The sequence below is a fragment of the Molothrus aeneus genome, chromosome 27, assembly GCF_037042795.1.
Source record: "Molothrus aeneus isolate 106 chromosome 27, BPBGC_Maene_1.0, whole genome shotgun sequence".
Classification (NCBI taxonomy): domain Eukaryota; kingdom Metazoa; phylum Chordata; class Aves; order Passeriformes; family Icteridae; genus Molothrus; species Molothrus aeneus.
In genome coordinates this window covers 4,778,826-4,800,075 of record NC_089672.1, presented here as the reverse complement: position 1 = coordinate 4,800,075, position 21,250 = coordinate 4,778,826, and the positions used below count along the sequence as shown (strand labels likewise).

At 51.2% G+C, this 21,250-nt stretch overlaps 1 protein-coding gene across 1 annotated transcript; it reads right to left on the bottom strand.

Moving 5' to 3' along the window:
- Window positions 1-1,292: 1,292 nt before the first annotated feature.
- DPP9 (dipeptidyl peptidase 9) lies at window positions 1,293-20,905 on the bottom strand. Its single transcript, XM_066566417.1, has 21 exons — window positions 20,846-20,905; window positions 19,012-19,099; window positions 16,349-16,602; window positions 13,620-13,732; window positions 12,754-12,927; window positions 12,009-12,177; window positions 11,729-11,842; window positions 11,337-11,465; window positions 10,779-10,840; window positions 10,161-10,261; window positions 8,655-8,832; window positions 8,307-8,472; window positions 8,145-8,224; window positions 6,205-6,357; window positions 5,947-6,082; window positions 5,052-5,197; window positions 4,381-4,527; window positions 4,085-4,237; window positions 3,422-3,564; window positions 3,013-3,124; window positions 1,293-2,598 (listed from the first exon to the last, which is right to left on the bottom strand). The coding sequence occupies exons 2-21, from the start codon at window positions 19,065-19,067 to the stop codon at window positions 2,506-2,508; spliced, it is 2,679 nt and encodes an 892-aa protein (XP_066422514.1). The 5' UTR covers window positions 19,068-19,099; window positions 20,846-20,905; the 3' UTR covers window positions 1,293-2,505.
- Between the last annotated feature and the right edge of the window lie 345 nt (window positions 20,906-21,250).

Here is a 21,250-nt window from a genome sequence, read left to right as displayed (position 1 = left end):
GTTCTCCCTCCACACCATCCACCTAAAAATAAAGCCCCACAGGGTGAGTTTTGGGAGAGAAATGCCTCCCAAGCCCTTCTCAAGTCCCAAATTCTTGAGGAAAAATGGTTTTTGCCTGGTTTCCCCAGCACCTGCTGGTTCCTCTGTCATTACCACTCACTCAGGAAATTAACTCAGCTTCATTTCATCCTCCAGCTGCAAATCCTCCACCCAGAGCCACCCTGCTCTCATCGCCCTTCCCGGGGTGGGGCCTCCCACATCATTTGTGTTTCAATCCCCGACAGAGCCTGTTCCATATGGAACAGCTCCTCGAGGAGATTTCCCAGCTAATTCCTCTAGGGATTCTCAATCCCCAAAAGAAGATGACCAACCTCTTTTTAGGGTGCCAAAAAATCCAGCAGCAAGCTGGGGGATCAGAGGAGCCAACAGATCTGCAAACTCTTCTAGACAAGAGCGTCTTAAGACACCTTAAGAAACACTCAGCCTTTTGGGGACAGGAAAAAGCAGTTTAAATTAGGCCTAAAAATTAAATTAGGGAAGCACAGAAACAAACTCTGCAAAAATAAAGCTTCTTACCATCCAGCAGCACCCACCCAGCTGTGAGGAACAGAGGGTGCAGGGTGCTCTTATAGACTTATATGCTCTTATAGACATCTCCCTCCATCCCAGTCCCTCCTTTCACCCCTTTGACCTCAAAACTCACACCTGAGGTGCTTTGTAGCAGCTAAACCACAACTGCAATATTGGGACAATTATTTGAGCACAGGGACAAGAAGAAGGAGGGGAAAATCTGCTCCCAGTCATCCCCAGGAACCCAAATGCTCCATCTGGAAGAAGTTCTGCATTTAGAACAAGCCTCCAGCAGCACCCTCAGGCCATTAACAGTGGGTTAATTAACAGCAGCTCCCACGGAGGAAGGCAAAGCAAGGCCAGGTTTGGGAGCTTTGGGCTGGGAGGGCGAGCAGAGGCAGGCCCAGCTCTGCACAAACAGCTCAGTGTGTCCCAGAGTGGGAGCAGAGCAGCTGCACCCCCAGTCCCATCGCAGGGAGGGGAGGAGGGAGGTGCCCACCCCAGGCTGCTGCTGACTGCTCAAGGTCACTGTGAGCCAAGCACACAGCCCAGGATTCCCAACCCTCAGTTGCTTGGATCATGCTTCCCCTGAGGAACATCAGGGATTTAATATTCTCTCCACTGCTCGGCACAGAAAGAACAGAGCACTTGGCTTGCAGCAGAGCTGCGCTGGCTGTGGCAGCAGCTGCTGCTTCCTCCTTTCCCCCAAAGCAGCCACCACGTCTCTTTCCAATATTTTAATGAGTCGCTACATCTTACACTCATAATTATAAAAGAATAAGAATCCATAAAAATATTTTCTTTTCATAATACGCACTTAAAATACTCCAGGGCAAGTCAACGTGGTTCATTTGGGTGGGTTTTGTTTGTGTTTTCGTTTTGCCCCTGGCAGAACCCTTGGCTTGAGGGGGGGATGTGCTCCCCTGAGGTGTGATTGCTCAATCCCCCTCCCCAGAACTGCAGTTCCTGTTGCCCAGGTAAATAAAAACCAGGAGAGAGCATTGCTGAGTAGACGGGCAGGGGGACCAGTCACTGACCCGCAGAGAACTGAAGCACAGCCAATTTCAGTGCACATTGGAAAGCTCAGGGAAGGACAAGGGGACAAGGAGGCGGCACAGAGAACGGAGGGAGGGAGGATTTGCATAAATATCATCCATCTTGTGTTGCAAAAACCCAAATGCTGCTGTGAGCTCTGGAGAGAGGCTCTGGCTGTAGCCAGCTGCCTGTGCTACCTGTTGGCACAACTCTGAGTGAGAGCGGCCATGAGAGGAAGGATCAGAGGGCGCCGTTACTGGCCCCGGCCACTTCCTCCATCTGCTCTGCAAATTTAAACTTGAAAATAGATAGATATATAAAAAAAAAAAAGACTAGTGTTGCATGCTTCTGTAGACCTCTCTTCAGCTCCCAGGGCTCCAGTGTGGCAGCAGGGCCAGGACACAGAGCAGATCCCCAGGTGAGCAGTAGGTAGTTCTCTTCCCTCACACTCCTGGCTTAAGGCAGCTTCTGATTCGGCTCTTCTGTTTCCAACACAGGCACTGAGTTCTTGCAGGTGAGAGTTTGGGAACTGCACAGGTGCAGTGGAAGAAGAAAAGGATTGGGGAGAGAGAGATGGACACAAACCTCAGCCTCGGGACAGACCACTGTCCATTGATTCCCAGGAGAGAGGGAGTAGCAGCAAAAAAAGCATTGAACAGCCAGGCTGGAGGAGAGGAGGAGGACGAGCAGCCGAGCAGGAGCAGACCTCCAGCTTGGAAAGTGAGAGAAGGTGGCACTGTCCAAAGGGAAGGTGCCCTCCAGCTTTTCCCCCTGGCCTGGGGGTATCCCCAGCCCGACGTGGGCACTCAGCCCCTTGTGCTCAGGGTTGGACGCTGCTGGGGAGCGGGAGGGCACGGGGCAGGTGAGCTGTCAGTGTCCAGTTTGCAGAGGCTCGTGCTCTCAGAGGTATTCTTGTAGAAAGTGCAGCAGCGTGATTTCGTAGTGCTCTCCTGACTCAGGGCACCGAATACTGTGTCTCTCGTTGGGGTAGATCTGTGCCAGGGCAGACACGGGGCATTGGTCACTCAGCAGGCACAGAACTCCCTCCCCTCAGCCCTGCTCCCTCCATCCAGTCTCCATCAGGACAAAGAGGTGCCAGGGAAGGTCTGGAGCACCCCCCCTCCCTCACTGCAGCCACCCCTGCCAAGTGGGACACAACAGCTCATGGAGGAGGAAAGTTCCAGGCCCCGGGGCACCAGCTCTGCCTGCACATGGCACATCTGGCAGCCATGGAACAGCCACAGTGCCACCTCCCGGCCTCCTCTGAGTCCAGCGAGGTCTGCACTGGCACCAGCATCACAACAGCACATGGGGATCTGCCTCCATCCCCTCCCATCCCCAGAACACGCAGCAGGGAACTTTCTCCAGATTGATGGAACCTTTCCTCCCCACTCCTGTCCCTCCTACCTGCAGCTGGTAAGGTTTTCCAGCCCGGATTAGCTGCGATACCAGGAAGTTGGTGTGAAAAAAGTGCACATTTTCATCCAAAAAGCCATGGAGGATCAGCAAACGATTTGGCCTGGACATGGGGTGAGAGATAAGCAGAGAAACAGGATGAGAAACCAGATGGAAAACACAATGAGGCACCAGATAAAAGGTCTGCAGAAGGTTTGAGCAAAGAGCTTCCAGCTGGACAAGCCAAACCCAAGCAAGGGCAGTGCCAGACCATGGCCGTGGGCCTCAAGCCCTGCCTGGCAGGGGGGCTGGGGGTGCTGTGGCCCAGCTGCTGCCGAGTTAAGGAGGATCAGAAATCCTCCATTTCCATTCCTCTGGGATCGAGCAGAGGTCCAGGAGCAGGTCTGGGGCGGGTACTCACTCATTGGGAAGCTTTTCCACGTGCAGTGCCACCGAGCCAGCCTCGTAGCCCTGCTGGTTGTTCTCGGGGACGTCCATGTAGCGCTCGGTGTAGCCGGTGTCGTAGGCCATCCACACGGTGACAGGGGCACCTGCTATGGCAATCTGGCAAACAGAGAGGTGCCACCAAGCCTCCATTAGCGCCTGCTCAACAGCCCAAGTGTCCCCTGCTTTCCTGGAGAGGCAGCAGAAAGGCTCTGGGCTGTTCTGTCCCTGAGAGCAGGATTCTCCTTCAGCAATCCCACACACAACCCAGATTCCTCCTCCTGCTGTTCCTCTTGTGGTCACAGTGGGAAGAATTCCTGCACATCAGCACTAAAGGCTTCCCCTCTGCAAGGAGGAGTTGTGAGTGATCCAGAAACTGTGCTGGGGGCTTGGGATGGGGACTAGCACATCAGTATCTCCCTGTAGGGCAGACCAAGCCCATCCCAGAGCCATCCTCCTCCAGCCCCCACCAAGGATGAGCTGCAGCAGGACACAGGACTGGAGTCAGGAGCTCCAGCCAGGTAGGACAGGGGGACATTTCCACCACAAATAAACAAAAATGCCAATTCCAGCTGCCAAAAGGGACAGAAGCTGTGAGAACCAAGTGTCCCAAAGGTGCCAGCCCCACGTGCAGGCTCACCTTGAAGACATTGGGTTTACAGATGAGCCCCATGAGGGACAGAAAGCCCCCATAGGACCAGCCGTGGATGGCGACCCGGCTCAAGTCGATGAACCCGTATTTTTCTGCTACATAATGTAAACCTTCCACCTGGTCCTCTATCTCCACCTGACCCTGAAAAGCAAAAAGAAGGCTCATGTTAGTGGACTTGATAAATGTAGAAACTTGAGACAGAAACACTCACCCAGGAAATGAGCAGCCAGAACCCTTAGGAAGGACAAACAATCAGAGATTCCCCAGCACAAGGAGGACGTTACCATTTGGTTTTTCAGGGCTCCTTCAAATTTGAGGCCTCGCTGGCATGATCCCCTTCCATCAATCACCACCACAGCATAGCCCAGGGATGCCAACGTGTTCAGCCGCAGGTACTTGATGCCTTTGAAGGAGTTGTTCACCAGCTGCACCTGCACAAGGAGGGAGGAAGAGTTTCAGAGCTCAGCAGCTGCCTTCCAGTGCCTTCCTGTGTCAGTGGAGGATCCTGAGCTGGACAGCAGCCACTCATCGAGCTATCAGAGCCATAGAAATCAAATCACATGCTGGAAAAGTCATCTGAGGTTTGAAGCAGAGGTCAAACACAGGTACAAAAAGAGAAGGTTTAGATTAGATATTATGAGGAAGTTTTTTGCTGTAATGGTGGTGAAGCCCTGGCACAGGGTGACCAAAGAAGCTGTGGCTGCCCCATCTCTGGATGTGTTTGAGGTCAGGCTGGATCTCTGAACGACCTAGGACAGTGAAAGGTGTCCCTGGCCATGGCAGAGGTGGGACTGGATGGGCTTTAAGGTCGCTCCAACCCAAACCATTCCGTGATTTCATGATTCCATGACAGTGTTCATTGCTACCCAAAGTGCAAGTCCTGATGCATGACTGACACAGCTCTGCCCTGGGCAGCAGCCCCAGCCCTGACCCCAGCATTCCCCTGGGTTTTTACCTGAGGGCCTCCATACACAAAGAGCACCGTGGGATGTTTCTTGCCAGGCTGGACATCGTGGGGTTTGTAGACCATTCCGTAGAGCTCCACGTCCGACTGCGTGCGGAAGTGGAAGATCTCCGGGGGGACGTAGTCTGGGGGACAGCCTGCAGCAGGAGGGTCACACACAGTGCTGAGGGACTGAGCAGGCTCTGCTCCCACCCCCTGAACCAGCCCTGTCCAAAGCTGACCCTCAGCACGGCTCCTTCAACAGCAAACCACGCCAAGGCTTAGCAAAGCCCCTCCCTGGGAAGCACAGCCTCCACCTGCCTGCACAGGGAGGGGATTCCACAGGAAAACCTCACCAGGTGGGAGCTCTCCAATGGGCACTGTGCCCAACGACAGGGATGGGACAATGTGTTTGCAGCAGGGGTTCAGGTGCTGCTGTGAGCTGTGCCTAAACCTTTAAAACCTGCAGTGCAGAATGGAGCAGCCACTGTATCCCAGGTACTTGTCCCTTCCCTCTTCAGACAAATCACAAATTAAAAAGCACCTTGAAGTGTTCAAGGCCAGGTTGAACAGGGTTTGGAGCAACCTGGACTAGTGGAAGATGTCCCTGTCCATGGCAGGGCATGAGAACAGGATGGACTTTAATGTCCATTCTCACCTAAACCATTCAGTGATTCCACAGTAAAACCACATCCCTGTGTGTGTGTCAGCTCTGTACACCCTGGAGCAGGACTTTTGCTCCATGTGTGAAACACCGAGCAAAAGTGAGAAATATCTCCCCCACAAGATCACATGATTCACCTTCCCTCAGAGTGAAGGTACTCAGACCCCTTCCCTCCCCATCACTCCTGGCCACTGCTGGGGAGTTCTCACTCAAAGGCCCCACTGCCCCCTCCCCAGGACTTACTGGCTGCCTCCATCATGCTGGCCCAAAACTTGGGCTGCTTGTGGAGAGGGTCATCGTCAGAGCCGCTGAGCTTGTAGATGTGCACACAGGGAGGAGTGCTCACACTGCTGTAGTGGCTGATGAACATGTCAAAGTTCTGGCAGGGAACACAGCACAGTCAGGGCATGAGGTGATGCACTCAGGACTCGTTACCGGCCACGAGTCATTGCCATTCCCAGTTAGGATCCCTGGCAGTCAGGAATCCAAGGAACAACAAACCTGGCTCATGGAGCAGCTGTGGGAGAAGCCTGGAGTGGTGAGGCGCATGATCTCCCCAGGAGACTCGTAGCTGACCACGTAGAGGTGGTGCTCCAGCGGGGTGTCCTTCGTGCCTTGGAAATACACCAGCTTGGTGGCCTCATTGACCCAGATCTGTGCCAGGAGAGAGGCCTCAGGGACAGGCAGGGACAAGCTCTGCTCCTCTGCCAGCCCAGAACACACACAGACCATGACAGGGCTGCTCAGGGCAGGGGGTTGAGGGGCCAGAGAACACACACAGCACTTGGGAGAACTGCAGACAATATAATGCAGTGACAGACAGCAGTCCCTCAGCCCTTTTGTTGAAGACTCAAAACATTTGCTTATTAATGGGCATAAAAAGCTGGGCTTTGTTCCCTGCAGGTTAACAGGAAGCCATCCTCTTAACAAGGAACATTCTGTGCTTATATGACATCTTACAGAACCATGGAATCATTTAGAAAATGGAAAAACCCCTCCAAGATCAAGCATGAACCCAGCAGCACCATGTTCACCACTAACCCACATCCCCAGGTGCCACATCCACACCCTGCTCAACACTTCCAGGGGTGGTGACTTCCCACTGTCCTGGACAGCCTGTCCCAGTGTCTGAGCACCTTTCCAGTGCAGCCATTTCCCCCATTTCCAACCTAAATCCCCCTGGAGCAACGTGAGGCTGTTTCCTCTGCTCCTGTCCCTTGTTACCTGGCAGAAGAGCCCAACCCTCACCTGGCCACAGCCAGCATGGCTGGATTATAAAGGTACAGGTCCCTTTTTTCCAGCCATCATGGTAATGAATTCCCATTCGTGGGAGGACCAGTCTAACAGCTCTCAGCACCAAACTTTGAGACACATTAAAATAGGTTTTACTGTCCAGATAAAGCTGTTTCTAAAAACCACCCGGTCAGGCAGGAACAGAGGCGACAGCTTTTAAATCCTGCATTGATCCAGCAACAGTAACTGAACTGTTTTTCCACCTTACAGTTTCCAAGTGCTATTTCTGGCTAACCCACAGTTTGAAGACCCCTGTGAACAGCAAAGGGAAAAACATCCAACTCAATTGGCCAGGAAAACCAGGCAGAGCCCTGTGGAGCAACAAATGCATCAAAATAATTGCTGCTAACACAATTTTAGCCATAACACATGCAGGGAAGAGCTCTGGCCAAAATCAACAGCATGTACAGTGAGAATCCACATGGGGAGGGACAGCAGGTTAATTGCAGATTGAGGAAAAGCAGCAGAAACCAAAAGCTTGGAGCTGTTGGTCTTTTAAAAAGCGAGAAGTGAAAATCCAGATTAATTGGAAATGAACAGCCAAGGTCTTTATTTTGACAGAATCGCCTGGGAGTGTTAAAGATCAGACTCGGAGTTAATTCCTGAAGCAAAAATGAAACTGGGTTTCTACAAGATTAATAAAAATTCATTTCTGGCTGTTCTGCAAGTGACAACAGATACAGCTTCTCCATATTCTAAATTGCTTTATATTCCCCAGCTGCCTTGTTCCTAAAGGCTCTGTTGAGGGATCAGCTGGAGACCAAGAGTTCACTCTGAGTGCCAGGACACATTTCCACATTGCAAGAACTCATTGGAGTTAAAATGCCTCAGCAAAGGCAGCAATCCCCAGCTTCTCCACAAAATGGTTCTTTGTTGCTCTTAAACCTCAGACTTGTGTCCTTTTTTATGGCCTGACCCACTCCTGGGATTTACCTAAGGAGCAATCTGAAGTCTGATTAAGAAGGCAATCAGATCCATGTGCACTGGCCTACAGCACTTCTGGGGAAAGCAGAGGCAGCAATAAAAACAGCAACAAAATGAAGCTTAAGCAGTTCTAGCAGGTCCCAAGTGTAAGGGAGGACTCAGGCCAGGACTGGGAGCAGACAATGCAGAGCTGAGCACTGCAAGAGAATAAAAATAGCCCCTACCTTGGATCCATGCCTCGCCAGCACCTCCCATTCCCCACCAGTCAGGGCAACCTCCTCCTTGATGGGACATTTGAAATCATCTACAAGAGAGACCACGAGCATCAATCGCTGCCCTCCCCAAAGGCCAACAGGAGGGGGAGCTCCCAGGGCTGCAGTCCTTACCCTCACTGTGGACACAGGGCTGCACCCAGTCGTGGCTGCCTGGCTTCAGGATTGCTGTCACCCTGTACAGGTGGCAGAACCCCGTTTTGCACTCGTTGGCTCGGATAAAGCAGAGCTCTTCCTCCTCCCCCTCCGGCTGGATGAAAGGATAGAAGATGTCATGTACCTGCCACACAAGATGAGAAACCTGTGAGTGATTTACCAAACCCCTCATTCAACACCAAATTTGGGACTGAGTAGCAAAGCTGCCACAGCAAGGACTTAACTGGACACCAATCAACATGAGAATGGTTAACTGAGGGGAGGAGGGGGCAGCCTGTGTTCTCCTCCCAGCCCTGAGCCTCTTACATTTATCCACACATCAGTGGTTTCTTCATAGATCACAAATGGCTGGACATTTTCTGGCACAGTTTTGGCAAATTCAGCACGCTGCTCCTCATTTTCTGGGACTGGAATAAAGAGTGCTGGAGGCAGAAGGACTAGCTGGAGCCTCTGCTGAGGTCTGTCTAGGAACATAGCCCAGGCACTGGGGAAAGAAGTCGGAGGTGAATGTCAGCACCACAGAATAGAGGTCCCTTTCCAACACTCAGAACATGCATCCCTTTCTTCCCCCCGCAGCCAGAAAGGATTTGGGCATCTGAATGCAAAGCTTTTCTCATCACTGCTGCTTTCTAATCCCCTGGAAGCTGTGCCAACACACACGTACTGCCAGACAGCTCTGGTATTTCACAGGGGTACCGCTCAGGCGAGCTGTCTGACAGATCTGCCAGTGCCTGTTCCAAGGGAGCACTGCTAACACAGCCCTGTCTCCAGAATGGAACCCCTCCACCAGGAAGCACTGTTTGTGCTCCAGCTCAAGTGAGCACCCTCCCAGAGCTCTGTCTGCAGCCTCCTCCTCGTGCTCTGCCAGGGAGAGGCACAGACCCAACACGGGTGCCAGGGGAAGGAGCTGCTTCAGTCCCAGCCCTGCTCCCCTCCAAGGAGAGTCCCTGGAAGTGGTGCTGCACTGCAGCTCTCAGCATGACAGATGGCAAAGCACAGCCACCCCAAGGCCTGTGAGTGCATCCAGGGGAGTTTCATCATGAAAGACAGATTTGAAAAGAGCCAATTCTCCCCCAGCACCGCAGGATTTCAGGAACTGAGATATTCAGCACATTTAGATAAGCTCTGGTGCAGAACATCACAATCACCTCTGGGATTACCTGCTGGAAAGCTCTCTAAATTTCCTTTCCAGAGCAGAAAATTAATGATGAGTTACAGAATGCCACCTTCAAAGACAGCCAAGTCACCTTAACTTAATCTGCACATACACCAGCTAAGAGCCAAGCTTGGGAGGGGGAAAAATTAAGAACTTTGAAATTTCAATCAGATTGGGGTGAATTCTGTAACTCTTCAGGCAAGACTGTTTGGAGCAATAGCCAGCCCCAGAGTAATCCTTCTCTTTGGACACGCTGCATGAAGAATGTGGCACCACAGACCCTGCCCCTGTCCTGTGACTCAGGACAAACTGTGCCAATGAACAAAGATAAAACTGCCCACAGAACAGCCCCATTTTCAGCAGGAAACACCTTGTACCTGTGTTAAACATCTTCAGCTCCAAAGAATTCCCCAGGACTGCCCACTTACTGTATCAATGTCATTTAACTCTGGTTGTGACAAACCCCACAGCCTGTCACTCTGCTCTGCTTCATTCCTACTTTTAGGATGTTACAGCACTGAAGAAGCCAAATATTCATGTGCCATTTCTGGCACTCAGGGCTTTAAAACCAGGTCATGAACACAGCAGAATCATGTCAAGGGTCTGCAACCAGAGGAGCCCTTGGGAAAGTTATTTTGGGAGGAAAATGAACTTACTATTTGCCATCCCGGGTCCATCCAGCACGGGCAATGTACTCCACAGTGGGAAACAAGGCAGCAAAGGGTTGCACCAGCTCCTTGTCCTGAGCACACACAATCTGCAGCAAAACCAAGGCCCAACATCAAATCAGAGCACCAGAGCTCATCACCTTCTCCAGGGAAGCTCAGGGAGATGGCAGAGCAAGGAAGTTTAGCTACTGGCATCAGCAAGGGTCAGGCCAGGAGAAGCAAGACTTGCTACAAAGAGCAGGAAGAGAAGGGAAAAACAGCTTCAAAGCAAAATGATTTTGGCATTGAGCCACAGGAAAGGACACAGGCAGGGACTGAAGCCCCAGATTAGACCTGGCTCCAGCCCTCCTGTCTCTGCCATGGTGCACCAGGCAAGCCCCAATTCCCCCTTCCCTCCACATTCCCAGCTGAATCTCCCCCAGAATGATTCTTGTCAGCATTTTCAGGTCTTTCTGTTTCTTGGATAAACACATTAGAGATCCAGCTATTACAAGAGAATGAAAAACCCAGACTAACATTATTTAGGATTTCTTTGTGACCTTGTTTTAATTCTAGGGAGCTTCAAAAACCCTCCTGTGCAATGTCCCTTTCTGAGTTATCACTTACCTTACCCTTGCTGTCTGTTTTAAATTCTGCCAGTTTCAATGTAATCTTGGGGTTTTTGCTGCCTGCAGAGAAGAAGTGAAAAAACACCAAGATGATCAAGTTGAACGTTCTGTGGTTACACAACATACAGCTTCTAAAGGAGAACTGCCCCTGGTCCTACTGAAATGGCTCTGTGTGAATTTACAAATACCAAAAATGTATGTGAGCAGACACCAGAGTCATTTTGGGAATGGGAACAGTTTGCTTTGCCTTCCCTTGCTGGCTGTGCATATTCTCAGGAGGCAGAGGAAAGAAGGGATTCAGAATGTATTCCACAATATGCCACCAGATATACTCCACTTCCTCAGCAATCCTTTCATTTAGGGTTGGGATTTAAACTTCAGAATTTCTTGCAGCAGGTTTTGGGATCAGAGAGTCAATTAGGTCTCAACTTTTACAACCTGTTCCTACATCCCAGTAAGCACCCAGATTAATGATGCCAAGTTTACGGCCTCAATTCCAGTGCTGATTCCAGCAGGAGTCCAGAGCTGCCTCAGCAGCTCCACGTGTTTCACCCACCTGTCCTGGGGTACCGATAGGAATCTGTTTTTCTCTCCTCCAAGGCAGGTGAAGGAACATGAATTATCTCCACCTCTGACTCATCAACTTCCTCATACAGGATCCGCAGTGTTTTCAAATCCTCTGAACCTGGGACAGAGAGCAGAAATGTTTACAACAGCATTTCCTGCTGTTTCTGGCTTGCCTGGAGCCCTGGTGCAGAGGGAACACCTGTACAGCCCCAGCTCTTAGTGACCACCTGCAAACACTCCACAATTATAATCCCCTCAGTGCTTTGTTCCTTCAGGTGATCTCCCCAGGAACAGCCCAAAGGAAAATCATGCTCAGAACTCATTCCTAGCCAGAGGCAGCAGTCACAGTGCCAGGATTTGATGAGCAGAACAGTGACTGACCTTCTGTGGAAGCTGTGGGACACCACCAATAGCCCGTGAACCGATCAAACTCCTCCTGAATGACAAAAGTGGCTACACCAGCAGACTTGGGGTCATCCAGAACATTGGATAAGCCTGGAGAGGAACAAAGACGAGACAGCATTTGCATTTTGCATTTACATCTCCTTGGAAAATGCTGACCCAAAAGACAAATGCACTTGTAAGAAATAAGGCAGGGATGTGGGTATTGCAGGCCAGACTCCTCAGAGGAATTCTCTTTGGGATGGAGGGAGCCCCACACCTTTATGGCAGTATGTCAGCCGCCTCTCCTCGCCCGTCTCGATGTTTGCCACCCACAGGTCATTGTTGTTAATGAAGGAGAAGAAGGCTGGGTCAGCAGGGCAGATTTTGGGATCCATCCGTGGCCCCGTGCACTGAGTCTTGATCTCCAGAGGCTTCATTGGAGACACCTGTGGCAAGAGAGACACACACAGAGCTGGGTGCCACATCAGCTCCCAGCTCTGCAGAGAAAAAGACTAAAAGAGACACAGGGGATGATGGTAAAAGTGGCCCTGACAGGACAAAAGAGCAGCCACCATAACCAAAGGGATGAAGATGTGGAAGATGTGGACCTGCTGCAGCAGGTCCAGAAGAGCCACAGAGTTGCTCCAAGGGCTGGAGCCCCTCTGGAGCCAGGCTGGGAGAGAGCTGGGAATGTTCACTGGAGAAGACCTCAGAGCCCCTTGCAGTGCATGAAGGGGCTCCAGGAGAACCTCCTGTGAGGGTGGGAGGCCCTGGCACAGGTGCCCAGAGCAGCTGTGGGTGGTCCTGGATCCCTGGCAGTGTCCAAGGCCAGGCTGCATGGGGCTTGGAGCACCCTGGGAGAGTGGAAGGTGTCCCTGCCCATGGCAGGAGGTGACACTGGGATGGGCTTTAAGGTCCCTTCCACCCCAGTCCAGCCTGGGATTCCACATGCAGCCATCTCCAATCCAAACCATCAAGCCCCTTTGAGGTGAGTCCATGAAATCAATCCCTGGCAGACTCACCATGAAGCCATTCTTGCCCCCATCTCGACAATGGAAGAGGCTGTTGCTGGCCTGGAAGAGGAACAGGCCACTCTCACTGTGGAAATCATAGGATGTTATCCCAAAGACACCCAGTCTCTTGCGCTCCCTCAAGAGCTCCTCCTCTCTGGAATACATCCCGTGGTGAGGGGTTGCCTGGAATGGAAGGAAAGGAATATCTGAAAGGATCTGCAAGGAGAGCAACGTCCACACGAGTGCTCTGAGCCTGTCACAACACCCCAGCTCAAACAGGCAGCACTGTCAGGGTACAGGTGCCCAATTCCTCTACTCCAGGCTACAGCTGTGGGGTCCAGGAGACCTAAACCCCCCACACCCCCCAGACTTCCCCCTACAGGAGGGCTGAGCTGTGAATCTCTCAGTTCTACAGTTGGCACTTCAGCATGAAGTGAGAACAGCTGCGCTTGCTCTGCTTATGCAAATCAGATGTAACCAATTAACTTAATGACGTTATCTGCAGCCTTCACAAACAGTTTCCATGTCAGACACTGCAAACAAAAGTTCTTCCGGGATCTTGAATTACCCTGGAGAGAACTCACAGCCCAAATGGGGTCAAGACAGATAAATTCTGTTCCACCAGGAACTTTTGAAGTAGGGCTGAAAAGACCAACACCCTCCAATGCTGCCAGTGACAAAGGACATGAGGATACTGAAAGCAGGGAGGGGAAAGTTCCCTCCCTTTCTGGTGCACTCACAGCAGTGTAAGGCAGAAGCAGCAATTTAAACTCAACTTTCCCAACTTTTTAAAAGCAGGAAGGATGACAGACACCACACAGATGTCCCCACCACAGCACAACCCAGTTTCCCCAGGTCTTCCCACTCTGGCTTACCTGAAAGTGATCCAGCATCTGTTTCCAAGACAAGAGCAGCAAGGCCTCCTTCCGTACCTTTTTTGGAATCTCTGAGTAAAGAAGGGAATTCTCTCTGCTACCATATGGCATTCCTATTAGGAGGACAAAAGCATCATTCTACTTAAGATGAATTAGCCAGGACAAAGAGCAAATTCAAACAGAAGTCTGGAAACAGGGGCTGGGGCTGCCCAGAGGCCTTTACCCACATTCCTTCCCCAGCAGCTCCCAGATCAATCCCAGAATAACATCTAAACCACTTAGATATGGATTTGTTTGGAACTTTCCTAAGCAAGATTTAACACTACCCCACCTCTCCAGAATGTTTTAGGTCCAACTTTCCCCTCTGTGCCTGTCCTCCCATGCTCCAGATCCACTCTAAGAGCACCACTCCCTGAATGGGTGACTCAACATTACTTTCCACACTTCTCATGCAGAAATTTGCTACAGGGATCTGATTCAGGCCAAGGCAGCAGCTTGCAAGGGGGGAAGAAAAAGCTTGGAAGCTCCAGAGAGCCCATTCAAATGTGAAACAGTATCCTACAGAGTCAAAAGACCTTGTCATTTTACATAAGCCTTTGACTGCGGTTATCAAATGAGCTCCTGGCCTTAATCCAACTTCCAAAACAACCATCAAATATCCTGACTTGTGATTTTGACAGTTTCCACCAAAACAAAGACCATGAACTTGCCCTCTACTTATGCTGCAGAGACTCCCTGGATCAGAAATTCACAGAGGGATCTGTGCCCTGATACTGCCTACTCTGCACATGTTTTGGGCAGAACAGAGAGATTTCTGAGCTGGCTGACCCAGCAGTAGTTACTTCAAATTAAAACTGAAATATTAATAAGTGCTCAGGAAGCAGAGCAATATGTGAAGATCTAATCCTCAGAGATCCAGGAACACCAAAGTGCTGAGCATGTGGTGTTTAACATAAGCAGCATCTGCCACGATACAACACAAAACTCTGTGGGGATGGCCCAGGAATGATTGAGGATGGCCATACAGGAAAAACTGCAGAGAGGAACAAATGACTCTGGACACACATATCTGACACTGAGGCAAATGTGACCTGGACTTCCCTTCCCCTTATGTTAGAACTTTCTCCAATGACCTCAGGCTGACTACAATCAATTGGCATTTACAAGGAAAATATTGCCTTCCTCCCCAAAAGAGAGTTTACTTTGCTTCCAGATGAAATATTCAACCCTACAGCAAAGTTCATCAGGACTCTCCATCCACTGCTCAGTTTTATTTAAACACTTTAAAATGTTATTTCATGCTGGAGCAGTAACAGCACACTGAGTTAAACACTTGTGAACTTACAGGCTGCCCAGAGAAGCTGTGGCTGCCCCATCCCTGGGAGTGTCCATTTATTATGGAAAAGAATCAGCATCTAAATCAGCATTTACCCTTTATTAGGGACATCTGAGCAGAGGTACCCTGAGATTACCTGGCTGATGCTGATCTTAACTGAGGGATTAATCTGCTCTAAGCCCTGTACAATTCCTTAAGGAAGGAAACACTGGAAAGGCACTTGTGTATCCTCATTCCTGCTTCTGGCTCCTGAAGCAGTCACACCCTGGCAGAACACCAACCACCCAGTAGCTGGTTTGGTTGCCATTTCATACAACAGAACATTAAAAAAAATTTTAAATTAGCCACCTAGTTCTTTAATCATCTAGATCAAAACCAGTATCAAAGTGAACTGGAAATACATTCAAGCTTTAAATCAAGCCTCACTGCTCAGACTTGACAAGAAAAATATGCCAGTTCTAGATCCTGCCCTTCAGAGCAGCACTTGTGTCCCAAGAATTTATGAGAACTACACAAATCAAGTCACTGGCACACAGGAGCTGCCTAGTGACAACACAAATCAGTCCCTCAAATCCAGCAACCTACAGTGACCTACACTCAAAACCTGGAAAAAGAAGGAAGAACAGCAGGGTCACTTCAGGGCAACGATAACTGCACAGAGTTGCACATCTGGCAATTTTTGTACTGGCCCAGTAATGATCAGCTCATGCCCCAAAGCACAACAAACTCTTTATAGTCTATAAAGCTTCCCATGTTACCAGCCACAAAATGATCCAGTTACTAAAATCCAACAACTCTGTCACTAATTACATCGTGGCTCCATCTGTAGCAAGGGACCTGTACAACACAGAATTCTGCTTTCAGTCCCACTGAAGGAAAGGGATATTTCCCTGCAAATGCCAGGAACAGCTCATTCCCACCTCAATTTTCTTCCCTGCTCTTGCAAGCACCCTACCTTCATGATACCTAATACAGCAGGAGACACCACCACCTTGCCATACCACCTTGCCATTAATATGCTGCAACACGTAATTAGTCATTACTGACAGCGAATTTCTTGGAAAGTCAGTCTGGTTAATGAAGCAAGTAAATCCCACTTCTCCCAAGCTACAGAGGCACGAGGCAGTCCCTTCTCTTGGCCCATCCCCTGCGTGACAAAGGACACAGAAGGGCTGGCTGGCCAACGCTTCCTCTTGTCACAGCTGATCCCTGTGTTTGAGGCTTGTCTGGCACTGGGGAGTCCCTGCTCAGTCCCAGGCTTTGCAGACGATCCTGCAGGCCCTGAGCCAATCTCAGTTCCCAAATCTCACAGAGGGAGATCTCTCCCATCCCTCCCCTTCCCTGCTGAGTTTGGAAGAGCCCCACGTTCCCCCAGTGCTGGCACGAGGCTTACCCAGGTAATAGAGGCGGTGAGAGTGCGGGCTGGACTCCTCTGTTTTCCGGACAAACTGGAAATCATGGGGAGCTTTGTTCACTATCATGCCCGAGTACTTCCTGCTGCTGTGAATAATGTCACGCAGCCCGTCCCAAGAATGCTTTTGCACCTGGAATTGGGAAGGCACATCCTCCATCTCGACCACTTCGGAGCTGTCCGAGAGCGTGTCCACTGCAGTCATCCTCGCTTCCCCTTCAGAGCTGGGCAAAAAACTGAGGGAGGAGTAGAGGGACAGAATTGAGCCTCAAAATCAAGCAGGTGCTCCTTAAACTACAGATCTCTGGGATTCTCTGCACCCAAGGATTACATTTTAAACACATCAAAAGGAAAAGTCCATCTCCCATCCCATATGGAGTCCTGTAAATGAAGATATTGACCTCAGAGAACTCCCTCTCCCAGGGCTGGCTCTAGCTGTTAAAGGAAGCTCAAGCAGCAGATCTGGTGCAGACAACAAGCAGCTTGACTCAAAGGAAAACCACGCCAGGAATTTGTATGGATATGTCATCATAGTTATGAGCTATCATAAAGGCACAAAAACTCCTGACCTGTGAGACCACACAAGTGGAATCCCCTTCCTATCCCAAAGGAAAACCTGCCCATCACTTGGGGAGAGAGGTTCAGACCCATTCACTTACCTGAGGAGATACTGAGGCCAGGAATGATGTAAGAGAGATGGGAAATCAGGCAAAAAAGGTGCAAGTGCTTTGCTAAGAGAGAGAAGGCAGCAGGAGCAGACCCCGTTTGTATTCTGAGAAACGTGGCATGCATTCCTCAGAGATTTCCAAGTGAGCAGGTGTGGAAGGAGAGGATAAGAACCACCTCCACATTAACACAAATGTTAATTTGGGGTGAGGTGGACCCACAGACTTGCCCAAGGTCAGTGATGTCATCCACTGCAAAGCAGGAATGAGCTGAGGACTAGGGAAACCTGTTTCTGACACCCCACTTGAGAAGCAGGATGTCCCTCCAAGAGGACACTTGAGGGGTTTTGGAGGTACCTGAAAGAATGTTACAGAGAATTTCAGAAGAACTTCAGTTTACTGCACAAAATTAGCTTGGATAATTTTACTCCAAGGAAACAGAATCAGCCTTGTGCAAGGGCTGAAAATGTAACATCTCCTCAGACTCTTAAGTCCCAAAATTGTACAAAATGTGCCAATAGTAACACAAGAACAAGATCCTAAAATAATTCTTTAGGTACTCCTGGTACCCACTGCCCAGCAGTAAATCCACAGCTTGAAAATGGATAAAGAGGAGTATTTTCTAATCAAAGGCAGGCAGGAAGCCCAAGTGAAACCACAAAAGAGATGTGGGATGTTTTAAGACTGTGTGTCTGCGGCCTCTGCCTGTATCCAGGCTCTCCACTGCAGCAGCTAAAATCACAGCTGAAGGCAGAAGTGCTGCCTGTCAGAAACACATGACAGAAAGACCATGAAAATGCATAAACTGAGAGCAATTCTCCCAACCCCATCCCACTGCAGGTCAACTCAGCCAGTTAAATACCCTGGCTTTAGCTCACAAAGCCTGGCCAACTCTCACCCAGCTGATGAATCCATCTCACTCAGCCAGGCTGGCTCCTCACAAGTGAAAGTTTAACCTTTAAAACCAATCCACAAATGTGATAGTGGTACCTGTCCCCAGCTGAACTGGAGCCTGGAGCCCCTTCCAAAATATACTGCCATGATTTTATCATGTGAACTGCACAGCTCCAAGCTTGGCACTGTTCTCATCCTGGTGATTTCGACACTAGAATGGAGTGGGGAAGTGGGATAAGCACAGTAGCCACCACACAAACTGAGGTGAGAGTGTTGAGAATTACCACTGGCACTGCTGGAGTCTGGTGGACTCTCACAAAATCACAGAATGGTTTGAACTGGAAGCAACCTTAATGATCATCTAATTCCAAACCCCTGCCATGGGCAGGGATACCTCCCCCTAGAAGGGAAAAAAAACTCCTAAAACTTAGGTCCTGGCATGATAGAGAGTAAAAGGAAACTCAGATTTCTGCCCCTGTCACTGCAGCCACCTCTGAAAAAGTCGTAGTCAGTGTTTGGCAACGCCGTGTACGTAAGTAAATAAGTGCATGGAGTAACTTATCTCAGAGTAGATTTGGGGATTACATTACTCAAACGTGAGCTGGATCAAGACACCAGTTATTAACCATCTTAAGACAGGCAGCAACAGCACATAGAAGATTTCCACCTTGCTGGAGAGGCCCTGTCCCTTCTGCCCCATGCTGAGGCAGGGACTGAGATGACTCAGAGCTGTTGCAGGATCACTGCTCTCTCCACCCCCAAAAACATGGAGCTGCCCCTTGGGGGTCTTATAATGCCCTTTGTGCCCTGTCAGGTGAGGTGGGTGAGCCACCAGGCCCTCCTCTGGGCAAGGTGTTAGTCTGGAGGGGACAACAAGCACAGGTGGGAAATCAGAACCCAGAAAAAAACTGTAAAGCTCAATACTGGAAGTGAGTGAAACAAGTTATTGTCCTGAGTCACTTCCTGACTCACAGATCCTGACACAGCTGCCTGGGCAGGACTGTACAGATGGGGTTTCTCTCAGTGCAGAGGTGATGGCTGCTCTGTCCCACAGCGCACAGAGGCCACATGGGGGCCTGGACATACCTTCTCCAACTTCCTGCAGTCTCGTTTTCCAGACGAACCCTCTTTATCTTCTGCATTAACTACTCAGAGAGCTGGGCAGGACAGGAAACTGGGGAGGAAGAGGGGAGAAAGGAGATTTCATACAACTGCTGGGTAAAAGCATCTTCCATAGGTCACATTTCCAGCTGAGTGGGGAATCCTTGAGTTTCATTCCTTGGTCCAAATCTGTTCTGTCAGCCTGGGTTTGAACAGCCCTGATAAATCTGAGAGACTTCATCTGAACAACGAGGCCCTGTGAACTCTGTGGTGTGCCTCGTTCCTTCCCAGAAAATTCTTAAAATCTGAGAATCTTGAGTACTGAACCTTTCTGTCATCCCCTTCCCAAAATCCTGGAATTATTGCAAGTATCAAGTACTAAAATCTGATAAAACAGAGGTCTGGTCCATACTCTTAGAGGAAAGAGTCAAACAAAGGACACACCATAAGGAGCCAGCCAGAGGGTCACAGTCCCACCTGGGACATAAAAAACACATTTATCTTCCAAGCCTGAATGCTGCTCCCTCAGCTTGCTGCCACGAGGAACCCTGGCTCCCCACACCAATCTGCTCTCCAGGAGCACAGGAAGGTGCTTCACTGCTGTCCTGTCTCCCCAAGTACAAAGGTCTTTAGCTCTCAATCACAGACACACTCAAGACCCACCACTGCCTTTTGTCGAGGCTCCCGCTCTCCCCAAACAGCCATTCCTCCACCAAAAGCGCACTCACAGGGGACCAGGAGAGACAAAGCCTCACAAAGAAACTCCTCTGCTGCAGAGGAGGGCAGAGAGGGAGGAAGCAGCAGCGTTCAGCAGTTTAAGGGCAGTTTTTGATGCAGGCACGAAGGGCAGCAGAGCGATGCTCAGGAATGCTGAGTAACCTGGTCTGATCTCCCAGCTGACCCTGCCTTGAGCAGGGGTTGGACCAGAGACTTCCCCAGGTCCTGCCAGGCTCGGCTGCTCTGTGATTTTAATGAGGAACATCTTCACCCTCATTGCACCCAGCCCAGATCACACATTTCACACAGGGAAGGAACGGTAAAATCTCGAACCAGGAAAAAAACCAAGAAAATGAGCAAAATACACAAAAGAGATCAGGAACCAGCGTGAATCATTCGGGAAGAGCCAACGGAACACAGGAACAAAGTCACCTACAGGAGCCCTTACAACGTGGCCGGGAGCTTTAAGATCTCCAAAAATTAAAGCACCGAGGGTGCGATAAAGCTGTGGAGATTTCTCCAGAGAGGGATGAGCTCTGGCAAAGGCTGCCAGCAGCCCGTGTCCCTCTGCAGCCCTCGCCGGGAGCTCTGCCCTTGGTGCAGAGGAAAGGCCGGGATTCGGGACAGCAGGAGAGGGGGAATCCCCGGGGATGGAGCATCCTGTGCCCCTCGTGGCTCCTTCCCGTGCAAGGGCAGCGAGCAGCCCCTCACCCTCCTGCGCCCAGCGGGGGCTGCTGGGGGCACACGGGACCTCCTCCAAGGGCAGGGACCCCACATCACCCCATCCATGGGCAGCCTATGGGGGAAGTGAACTGCAAACCACCCCGAGGGCCAGGCCTGGGCCTAACCCGGGCGCGCACACGCCCCCCGGGGCAAGGAGAGGCCGCCGCCATGCCTAGGGGGGAAAGAGCCCTCGGAAGGGGCAAACACCGCAATCCCCGGGCACCCCCCGCCCCGGGCAGCGGGGATGCGGCCCACGGAGCGGGCAAGCGCTCCCCGCCCGCCTCAGCCGCCCCTCACGGGCGTGGGCCCCACCCAGCCATGCCCGTGCCGGGGCGGGACCCTCCGTCCCCGCCATTCCCCCCCTCCCCTCCTCACTCACCGCGGGGCGCGGCGACCTCCCCGTGCCGGGCGGGGGTGGGGGCGGCTCCTGCGCGGGAAGGAGGGCGGGGGAGGGAGGGAGCGGCGGCGGCTCCGTCAGTGCCGCTCCATGTCCCGGGCGCGGGGCAGCCCCGGAAACGGGGGCGCGGGGGCGGCGGCGGCCACGGCGCGACCTCTCACCCGGCGGCGGAAGTGGCGGGAGCGCGCGGGCGCGCGGCGGGAGCGCGCCCGGGCGGCACGGGAGGAACCAGTGCCTCTAGCGGGAGGGAGATGCCTGCCGGAGTACGGAGCTGTTAGCAAATGAACACATTAGATGTTGGAAAAAGCTCTCTGAGGTCATCCAGTGCAACCTGTGACCGATACTCACTTTATCATCCAGACCATGGAGCTAAGTCTGTCCTTAAAC